This window comes from Protopterus annectens, chromosome 4.part0, assembly GCF_019279795.1.
Source record: "Protopterus annectens isolate FY-2018-M chromosome 4.part0, PAN1.0, whole genome shotgun sequence".
Taxonomy (NCBI): domain Eukaryota; kingdom Metazoa; phylum Chordata; order Ceratodontiformes; family Protopteridae; genus Protopterus; species Protopterus annectens.
The window spans coordinates 570,941,081-570,952,796 of NC_056733.1; the positions used below are offsets into that span (position 1 = coordinate 570,941,081).

The window sequence follows — 11,716 nt, forward strand, 5'->3', positions numbered from 1 at the left end:
GCATCTGGCCTCATGTATAACACCCAGGACTTGTTTGCTTAGGCTGGCAGCTGGAGGAGAGGTCAGGGAATAAGCCAGGCTGCCAGGTTCAGGGTCTGCAATTGTGGATGCATGAATTCTCCATTCTTCTGGGTCAGGAGTGTTGGGATCTGAGGTAGGTGCCATGGTGGCAGGGGTGACAGGCTGCGCAGCAGTGGTTACCAGTGCTGGCTTGGCCAGTCTGAGGCAATCAAGATTGCCCTTGGTTTTTCTTCCCTTATTTTGAGCAGTACCCTTGAAATGAGTGGTAGAGGGGGAAATGCATAGATCGAGAGGTTTACCCATTGGAAGTATACAGCATCCACTTTCCAGGCCTTGCTGTGAGGTTCCCTGGTGCAGAATTTACTGAGCTGATGATTGGAGTGGGAGGAAAAGAGGTCCACCTTCAGGGTGCCCCATTTCTGGGTTACAAGGTTGAAGGTTCTGTGGTCTACCTGCCACTCATGCGGGTCTAGCAGGTTTCTACTTAAATTGTCTGCCAGAGAGTTTAGGGAGCCTGGCAAGAATTGTGCTAGCAGGTGTATTTGCATGGCTGAGGCCATGTGCCAAAGGGTCATGGTGAACCTGCAGAGAGGATAAGAGTGAGTCCCTCCCTGCTTGGTGATATACCATATCACTGTGGTGTTGTCTGTTTTGATCACTAGAGGCCCTGGGAGAGTAGGGGTCTGAAAGCTGTCAGGGCATGCTGAACAGCTAGCATCTCTTTTTGGTTGACGTGCAGATGTATTTGATTTGGGCTCCAATGGCCCTGAGTGCACCTGCCATCCAGGTGTGCACCCCAGGTATAGTCTGATGCATCTGTGGTGAGGTTCTGGGTGGCGTGGGGTTGTGAGCAGGGAAGTCCCTTGTTGTGGTTGCATGCTGCTGGCCCCCAAAAAAATCTTTCCTTAGACAGGGCATCATAGGTATGATAGTTTCCAGGTCTTGAAACCACCAAAGGCTTTTTAGGTATCATTGTATTTTACTCCTATGCAGTCTAGCATATGGAATGAGTAGAATGTAGGAGGCCATGAACCCTAGAGCTTGCAGGATTTTCCTTGCGGGATAACTGGGTTCTGGTGGCTAGTTGAGAGAAGTAGCCTATCAGGTAGGCTTGTTTTTCTGGAGTAAGGAATACCATCTGGGAGGCTGTGTCCATGCTTGCTCCCAGGAATACAATTTTTTGTGTGGGGACTAGTTTTGATTTCTTTTCATTGATAGTATACCCCAGGGAGGTCAGTAGATCCTTTACAAAGGTCAGGTGCTGTAACAGCTTTTCCTGACTGTCTGCCTGAATCAGGCAACCATCTAAGTAGGGGTAAATTTGAATATTTCTTTGTGTGCAAAAAGCAATGGCTGGAGCCAGGCATTTTGTGAAAACTCTGGAAGGAGTGGATAAGCCAAAGGGAAGCGCAGAGAACTGAAAGTGCATAGATCCTGCCCTGAAACGTAGATATTTCCTGCAAGATTTCCTGACTGGGATGTGTAGGTAGGCCTCTTTTAGGTCTAGGGTGGCTAACCAAGCATCCTTGGAAAGCATAGGAAAAAGCTGCTGGAGGGTGAGCATTCTGAATTTTGGTATCACCAGAAAGGTGTTTAGAATGGATAGAGCGAGGATTGGGCACCAGGTGCCCTCTTTCCTGGGTACCAGGAGGAGTCTGAAATAGAAACCTTGGCCTATCTGGTCTGCAGGAACATGCTGTACTACCCTCATGGAGAGCAGGGAATGGACTTGCTTTTTGGCATCTGCCCACTGGTTTGGAGGAAGATCTGGGAACCCTTTTGGGGTTGGCAGAGTGTGGAAATAAAATTTGTATCCCTGGGACACTATGCTGAGGACCCATCGGTCATTGGCAATAGAGGCCCAGTTGATTGCATGGAAGAAGATTTTTCCTCTTAGGAGTACAGGTAGGTGGGCACAAGTAAGGGGTGGAGGTGTAAAGTCATTGTGAGTTCTTACCAAAAAGTGGTGGGTTAGCACTCTCTGTTTTTGAAGAGGTGGAACTCCATTGCTTAGATCTCTGCATTCCCTGGGACTGCTGTCTGTGGGGTCTGCTTCCCCTGGGTCTTGGCTGAGCTGGCCTGGAGGGGGACAGAAAGGACCAGTGCTTGGAGGTGCAATGCCTACTGAACCTTGGAGGCTGGACCTGTAAAATGTCTTTAACTGTCTGCATAGATTTAGCTTTTTCTTCCATATTTTTTTAAGATCTCTACTGCCTTGGGTGCCAAACAAATTGTCTTTGTTCAATGGTGCGTCCAATAATTTTGATTTGACATGGTCTGACAAGGTCTGTTCCTTAAGCCAAGCATGCCTTCTAAGGACAGAACCAGTGACCTGCTGCCCTGCAAGATGCTTCTAGGGCATCAAAGCCACATTGCAAGGTGTGTTTAGTAACTTGGCTTGCAGAATGCATAAGCTGTTGTAATTCTATATTTTCTGCACAAGCAGGAAAGGAAGATATTTTTGTTTGAGGAGTTCCATGACATGCTGTTGATATTTCAGCATGTGGAACTGACAATTTAGTGCTCTAATAGCAAGAGTTGCAGAGGTTTATACTTTTTTACCCCATCTGTCTAAAGCTCGGGAATCCCTGTCTGAAGGGGTGGGATTCTTAGCTGAGGTTGCTTTAATTCCTTTAGGTCCTTGGGAGATGACCTCTGGGTCAGCAATAGGATTTTTGAAAGGGAAATTGTGAGAGTCAGGGACTCTGTAGTATCTGTCAGGTTTTCTGGGAGCAGGGGGAAGGGTGTCAGGAGTCAAACTGGATTCCATAAAAACATCATCCACAACATCCAGGACAGGAGGAATGGCTAAAGGTCTGTGGTGTGGTAAATCTAAGAATTCCCTGAGTGTCTTTTTTGACTGAGGATAGTCCTGACATTCCCATTGGAAATGCTCACTTAAAGTATGTAGGGTTTCACCAAATGAAAAATCCTCAGGAGAAGAGGCAGAAGGAATGGATTCCTCTGCATCAGAATCCTCATAAGCAGAGAGGGTTGCATGTCTTCATATTCAGAAACCTCAGAGTCATCGGACTCCTGTTCAGATAAAACTACTGGGGACAAGTCTTTTTTTTCTTTTGGAAGGGTTAGCCTGACTTCCCCTAATAAGCAAAATAAGGATTTCCACCATTTTAAGCATTTGAGATTGAGGCATGGAAGCAGGTGCCTGAGCTTGGGTCATTAGTTTTTTAGGCATAGTTCATATCCTGGACCTTAGAAACTCGGCAGTTTTAGAAAGCACTGAAGACATGAAAGAAGTCTGTGTCGAGTATCAGTAGTGTGAAGAACTTCCTCGGAAGCTGGCACCTGCCCAGCGGCTCCAGACCCATCCAAGGTAGGGACATCTGCAGGATACTTAGTTGAAGAAGATTCTCGCGGCATACCGGACTTAGAACGGGTCTTGGTAGCGGCTTGCAAATCCACACAAGCGGGCATTAGGGGCTGCAAAATGACCTCACTGAGGACTGGAGAACTGACGACTAGCTTAACGGAAGCATCGTTGGCAGTTTTGGACCTGTGCGGTCTGTCTTTGTCTTTAGCCTTACATTTTTTTCAGAAGATTGGTAGTTGAATGGCTTACCAAAGCCATATCAGAATACAAAGACTGAGAGCGAAAATATTTAACTACAATAAGGGCCTGACGACGTATAGTTCTGGCATTGAACAAAGCACAAAAGCGACAGTGAGGGACGTCATGATCTGGGCCTAAACAGGTGAAGCAGTAAGAATGGAAGTCTCAGTGTGGTATTTGCTTTCCACAGGTGAGACAATTGTTAACTTTTTCTGACATTGGTTAGAGCAAGAAAAAAGGATCCCCAATGGGGTACTTAGCTTTAGAAGACTTCAACTTTAATTCGGAAATGAAAACTCAGGTAGCGGCCAACCGGCACTCGTGCAGACTGCTTCTGCTATGGGCTGCTCGGCAAGAAAGACTGATGTAATGGCATCGGCTGCCTGATTTTATACCACTGACGACCTGACATCAGTCCTGGAGTGACAGCAACCAACGGAGAAATACTAAGCCTCTGGTATTCAAGCCAACTGAGGGCTACCCTGGCAGGATAACCCAAGTGCGATGACTGCAACAGTGAAACACGAAGAACATCTGAAAGAATAAATAGGAATTATCAAATGACTTTGGATAGTGGGAAGCATTGCAGTTATAAAGGGATCATATAACCATGAAGCACTTTTATAAAAATATGTTTGAATGGTGGATTGAATTTAAAAGTAAGTATAAAAGTGTCTTTTTTCAATGGCAGGATGATGTAAGAAATGAAGAAAATAGAAGAGAAAGTGAGGTGTGGAAAAATGCACAAAAATGTATTGGAGACCAGATATAAGTACAAGAGAGCACTATGACATGGAAAATGAAATATATCAAAGAAATCTAGAAAAATCAAGGCATTACTGTTTAAGCAGAGACATTATTTACAAGAGAGAAGGGAGGAGGTATCTGCATATTTGGGTAAAATAGTAAATGAATATATTAGTATAATGAGGGAAATTTTAAAAAATGTAAAAGGAGAGATAAAAAGAACACATTATGAGTACTATATTACAGTATGTAGAAAATATGTATAAGAGTAAAAAAAATAAGAGAGGATGCAAAGTAAAAAAAAAATCAAGAACAAATTAAGGAAGAATTTAAAAAAAATGCTACTAGTGGAATGGATGAAGTATTTAGGAAATAAATGCTGATTCAGTATCAAGTCCAGATGGTACAGGGTATGAAATGTGCAAAACATTAAGAGATTGGCAGAGTTTTTTGTAAACATTTTGAATGTATGGTTGAAAGAAGGGTCATAGTTAAAGTTTTCTTTCATGTGGGATTCAAGATTAAACACCAAGCAAAGAGGTCTGTTGTATATGAGTAAGAATGAAGGGGGTAGGGGTTATTAAATCCAGTAGTTTATTCTGCTTCTTTAAACTTGCATAGAATATTAAAGTGGGTAAATGAAAAGAATGAGATAGTAATAGTGAAAATGTTCGAATATAAGTGCAAACAATTTTGGAAGAGAATGAGAATAAGAAAAAGAGATAAAGATTATATAAACAAAGACATTAAAATATATCAAGAAAGAAGCTAACATGGGAAATAAAAATTGATGATATAGAGAAGACTAAAAAAATGTGGTATAATAATGTGATGAAACAATATCAGTATGCAAATCCACAGGAAAATTTACTAGAAGTAATAAAAGCCATTAAAGTAAGGAAAAAGTAGTGCACTAAGATTGTGGTGTCAGGATGTCCAATGGAGCCTGGTAATAAATAAGTTACTGGTGAATGGGAATATGCCATATTAAAAGAAACTTGACAGAGTATGTTTATTTTGTGGGGAGGAAGAGGCAACAGAGCATGTTTTTCTGAAATGTAAGGGAGTAGTTAAACTGTGGGAAAAGTTGTGTGTAGAAGTTTTTTTGAGAATATTGATGTAAACAATAAAGATATGAGCAGGATATGTATGGATATTATAAACATGAGAAGGAATATGTGAGAAGGGTAGATAAGAATTTATTTTATGTAACATGGATTATTTGGAATGAAAAATTGAATTATTTTTGTAGTGGAAAATGGATTTTGGCTGATATATTGTAGGTTCATAGGTTAGTACTAAGCTAACTGCCCTTATGAGCCATTTTAAGCTTAGCCGATTATCCCTTGTGAGACTCAAACCCTGCACCTTGTGTTTGCAAGGCAAACACCTTAACCATTAGGCCACCCTCCCAACTAAATAAATTAGATTATGGTTGCGGAAGAAGGAGTGAGAATCAATTATCAAAGAATAACTGTGAGAATGGAATACAGGAATGTGTAGATATGTACCTGTAAATATGTATATTTTATAAATACTGTCTCCTCCAGAGCTATCAACAACTCAGCCAGATGGGACCTTGGTTTAATGTCTCATTCGAAGAATAACAGACTCTAAAGTACAACACCCCCCCCCACCCCAATGCTACACCACAGTGTCCGAAATCATTCTATCTGGTGTGGGAATAGAACCCATAGCCTTGTACAAGTGTGCTACCTGTTGCACCACTGACAGTGACATCATTCATAGGGATCAAGGAACATACCGAGACTTGCGGACTGCCACACATCCACACAACAGGGCATATAGATAAATAAATTATATATATATATATATATATATATATATATATATATATATATATATATATATATATATATATATAAAACCAGCATTGTGAAGACGAATACTTAGGATGTAACAGAAATAGACAGGCTTGGATCAAACTGTGTGTGGTTCAAGATTACTGTCGCCATCCCTACAGAAGTTAAAATATCATCAAAGCTGCATTCACAATGTTCAGAAACTTGGGATATATTATTGCCCTTTTTAGTTTTTGCAGCAGATCTTGATCAACTTTGCAATTGCACCACTGGTAGGTTTTACTGCTGAATTTTATAGACTTACCTCCTAATGATGATAGCTTCCTGACACAAAAACTAAATGCTGTATTTACTTACTTTGTAGCGTTGTCGCCTCACAGTAAGACGCTGTCCGGTTCAATTCTCAGCTAGAGCGTCATCTGCGTGGAGACATGCGTGAATGGGCGTACCTTCGTTGAAGGTTGTGCATCAGGGCTGGTAACTCAGCACGTAAAAATCAACTACCAATCATTAGCGGACCGGAGTTCTGCTGTGGCGACCCCTAACCGGGAAAAGCCGAAAGACACAAACAAACAAACTTACTTTGATATTAACATGTCATCACTTTATCAAGAGTGAGTTAAACAAATATTATGCAAGTAAATGGGACCAATATTAGAGTGTACTCTGTAAAAGATGTACAAGTTGACATATCCTTTACAGTTTCTACCTAAACATATAAAACAGACTACACAAAGATGCACCCAACAAAATAAAAGAATGTTCAGATTCGAGCCAGGGTTTATTTTTGGAAATGCAACAGTGTAAGCAATACCAAAAATCAGTTCTGCTTCCAAAACACAGTAGTTAAGAGTGAAGTGAAAATTATTCCTCACAGTACAATAACATTGCTAGTTTTTGCACAAACACGGGCTTTAACATTTGAGTGCACTGTGTGCTGAACAGGCTGTTCATAGAGGCAACATCTCTTTTCTTATGCTGTCAAATCAAATCATTTATATAAATACAACTCCTGTTTCATCAACAGCACAGTGACTGGTTTGCAAGGTCAGAGGTCAGGGCCCAGAGTTGAACTCTGTGCCACCAACCATCACGTGACTAAGTAAAAGGCACAATGACTATCATATGCCTTGTTTCACTGACAGTTTTTGCACCAAGTCTTTCACATTCCGTACATAAACAAGTCTGAAATATGTATTTTGACTGAAAATCAAGCATACCATAAAAGGAGAGCTAGCATACTTACTTCTATAACAGATGCCCTTAATTTTATGAGGATTTCACTGCTGACAGAAAAAAAAAAGTATAAAACCTCTCAGGCTAAACTCAAGAAGATATTATAGTCAGTAAAACTACATGCCTTCACAGGCAGCAAGAAAGGTCTTATTTTTAGTATGCAGTTAGGTTACAATCTAACAAACTGTAGAGTTGACTTTGAAAGGTTACTTAGGTTATTTTCATGGTTACATGCAGTTAAAGAACAGGTGGTAAGTAAGTGACTTCACCTAGCTAACTCTGTCACTTTGAGGGACTCTTTTCAGAAAAAAAAAATATCCTTTTATGTCTTTTTAAATCTTAACCATATAACTACTGCAGCAAGTCTACAGCTCTGAAAAATAACAGTAAGAAAATAAAGAAATCAGCACATGGAATTTTGGATTATGCCCACTTATGCAATAAATGCTACTTAAGTGCTTCCTAAACAGGCTAACTCTGGTGATGCATCGATAAAAAAAAAGAGATTCTGCCTCTAAAGCACCGTTGGTTGCCAACATTGTTTTCCACAGTTTAAATTAGCAAGATTCAAATAACATTTGGAAATAGGAAAAAAATATAGCAAAAACAAAGACAGAACATAAGAAAAGTGTCATGGCAGTGAATCACTTGGCAGTACTGATTCCAGCCATTGATGGTTCTACAGCAACAGGATGTACTTTCAGGCTTATCAAGTGTAAGTCAAGACAGCATCCAAACTGTAAATCAACAGCAACAGAAAATCTAGAACTAAGCAATAATGAAACAAAAGAACAACATTTTCTTTAGCAGCCAACAAATAATTGTATATTAAATGAAAAAAAGCTTTCAAGTTTTCAAGTTTCTTAAATATACTCCAGACTGTCCCCAATTCTGAGCTTCATTCAAAGCAGTGCAACTTACTGACTTCAACTTTTATCTAATTTGACATTAGCTCTTTCCTGGGATAACACAGCATTAATAATGGCAATTGTTTTACCACTTTTAAATATTTTATTACATTTTATGGAATTCAGCTTAGGATAGAATTTGGAGGTCTTCCACATGCAAAACCCAAGTGGCACACAAACTGTGAAACCTTCTGCAAAGGTAGCAGAAACCTTTTCATTCTTTATCATCCTGTAAATCTCTAAACAAGTATTTGATCTTGCTTTGCCTCCAACAGTTACGGTAGCCTGTCCAGACCAAATTAAATCCGAAGGATTCTGGGGCCCTTTAGAACTCTTAGTTCATTCAGTTGCTGGATCAGTGAATATTTGCAACAGATGTTCTCACCATTATCCATTACTATTTTTTTTAATTTGTCTTTAAGTAGCATTAGTCTCTTATCTATAAACAGGCAGACGAATGTGAGCATGTTGGTGATCTAGAAGTCGGGGAACAGACACTGTCTCATATCCTTTTCCCAACATCTGCTCTTTAATGCAAGGTGGATGAATGTCATTTATGAGATACTCCAAGGACTGCAGGCTACTGCTAAGGATAGAAGTGTTGCACAGTGTTTTGCTGGGTAGGCTGGACAGCCCATCAGATGGGTGAACACCTACTTCACGATGGCCATTTGCCATGTCCTGTGGATTGTAGCAGTCACTGTCAGGGGTCACAAGAATGCTGTTCCATGGTGGTGCAAAGTAATGTCCAACCGAGAAGTTACCATGCATACCTACACAGTTCAATGGGGAGGAGCTAACTTTTTCAACTGCACCTGCTAAAGCATAAGGGCGAGTGACACCACCACACATTTCTGGTGACTTGCTGATTGCACCTCCTCCACCACTACCACTGCTGTACATTCTAAGTTGTTGCTGCTTCTGCTGCCATATTAAATACTCCATGCCCTCTGGGTACATGGTAGCTTTTGGAGCAATGGCTACATTTGCATTTGAGGTTGCTGCCACATCTGCCACGGCACGACATTCTGGTAGAATAGTCCCTGTATATGCCACAGCTCCAGTAGTCATCGCTGCAAAACCTGCTGTAGTGCCACGCTTGGCTGGACTTGGGTTGGCCACCACAACTCCTTGGCAGGCAGGATGAGTGAGCTGAGCTTGACATTGCTGATTTATCTGGTAAATGATACTCTGAATGGAGGGCAAATTTGATTGTTGAAGTGTCAGACTCCGGCCTGTCAGTGGGATCACAGATGTAGCTACAGTCACATTAGGTGGAATGGGAGTTTCAACAGTTTTTTGACTGTTGTGGTAATTTAGCTGTCCGCTGCATGCCTGAGCATGTGTTAAGGTGCTTGATGCAGGATATGAGGTGATGCTGACTTGTGCCGGGGACATTTTAGTTCGCTTTCCCTCAGAACTCTTCACCACACTCTTGGCAGTTGCCTTTACTATTGCCAATAGACCTTGGTATCCAGTTGTTTGCATGGGGTAGGGATTGTACCGCTGCCCAGATGTATCATATCCATTGACAGTTCTGTTGAGGTGCTTGTGCTGCGGCACTCGTATGTTGGCTGGGAATATCTTGATACTCAGTGGATTGTTAGCAACCTTCTGTGCATATGCATCTAGCTCAGCAGGACTGGGGTACCTTGAGGAATGCATTGACATCACAGCTTCACCTGAGGAAGACACAAATCAGAAATGTAAGCATAACAAGAAAGGCATGTATTTTACCACTACTTAAGATAAGGACAGCTAACCTTAGGAGGCAACAGTCTATTTTCAGTACATTTGAATACTAAAGATAGCATTCTTCATTTCCACAGTATAGCCCACTCGAAGTAGCAATTCATCTTTATTGAGATGTTGGGAGACCTAAAAACTAATTTGCCAGTTTAAAAATTGCATTCAGTTTCTATGTATCCAACTCATCACATAAAACATCAAATAGATTACATAAAACTCCTCTGATGCACCAGCAAGTAAAGGAATACTACCCATACTCTGCTCACAACACTTTTCTGACCGTGGAATTCTTATAATTCCAGAGAATAGTTTGTGCTACTTTTTGGTCTACTCTAGTAACTCAAAATATGAGACTGAACGATCAAAACCACACCACTCCAGCTCCAACATGTACCCAGGTTACTAGTTTAACTTTTTTTGTCTGGGGGTAATCACAACTTTATGCTCTACACAAAAGGAGCCGCTGAATCAGTCAATGGTTGATAATCATTGATAACTGAGGGGACTTCAGAACTCTTTCCTGAGCAAAGCCACAACTCTAAAGTACAATACATGCAAAAAAAAAAAAAATTGACCACAGAAAATACCCAGTGTTCCTGTATTTAAACAACCTCTTCCATTTGTGCATCTCAGGTGGTTTGCCACCTTCTGTCTGCACATAGAGCTTCCTTTTGGCCCTGCTACAAGTGGAAATCTGTGGTAAAAACCCTAACCAATATATGAATCTGCAAAGATTTGGGCCAATTGGGGCACTAAAGGTATATATAGACCAATGAGACTCTGAAATGCAGAAGCAGGACTAGATATTGAGCATAATAATGAAGAAAAAGAAAGTAAGCCTGAAACCACTAATAAGGTTACTCATGGATTATCCAAATAACATTTTATTTTCTTTTTTAATTTTCTTAAAGTTTTAAACTATTTACAATGTTTACAAAAAAGGAAGATTTGAAATTACAATTAAACAACATCTATTACATATTCATTATTCATATGTAAACAAATACAGAGAAAAAAACTCCAGAAATGATCTTATTGAGCATTTTCATTCCAAATTAAACTTTCATGTACAGATGGCCTTACTTTTATTACCTAGCCAAACCACTGTCTGACTGTGGCAGGTAATGCGCAGGGATTGACTGGCACCAGCATCAACAAATAATCAAAATTTCTTGATAATATTTAGAGAAATACCTAGAACTGCTGATACAGCTTCTATGAGCTGCTCTTAACCAACAAACCACAAGCTGTTTGCATGACTCACAACTGAAAACTTAGTTTTGACTTGTACAAGTGTCTGCTTTAAAGAAGAATGCTAAAGATATTGAAATTCCTGAAACGTAACCCAGACCTCCCCTTATTAGCCTCTTCATAAATCAACTGGGCTGCTGTACTCATAGCTCTCATTCTCTGAACATTAAAAGTCAAAGTGCCTGCCATTAAAAATCAGGACAGATTACCCCTCCAAAAAAGAGTGCCCCCTTAGTATTAGGATGAAGACCAAAAAAAATCTTTCAAATTGAAAGAGAAAAAAAGACTCACTGTAGAAAAAAAACTTACACAAACATACTGAATACATTAATTTAAGCAGTTGTTTATATCAGCTGCATACTTACATGAATCCATAATGACCAAATGGACCACCTTGTAGTGCCAGCTTT

At 40.4% G+C, this 11,716-nt stretch overlaps 1 protein-coding gene across 2 annotated transcripts in view; it reads right to left on the minus strand.

The window, feature by feature from the left end:
• Positions 1 to 6,919: 6,919 nt before the first annotated feature.
• FAM222A (family with sequence similarity 222 member A) overlaps positions 6,920 to 11,716 on the minus strand; it is a 578,312-nt gene continuing 573,515 nt past the window's right edge. For both annotated transcript variants that reach the window (XM_044068504.1, XM_044068505.1), the window contains one exon: positions 6,920 to 9,988. In XM_044068504.1, the coding sequence (XP_043924439.1) occupies positions 8,742 to 9,988 (1,247 nt within the window). In that variant the 3' untranslated portion in view covers positions 6,920 to 8,741. The remainder of the gene's footprint in view (positions 9,989 to 11,716) is intronic.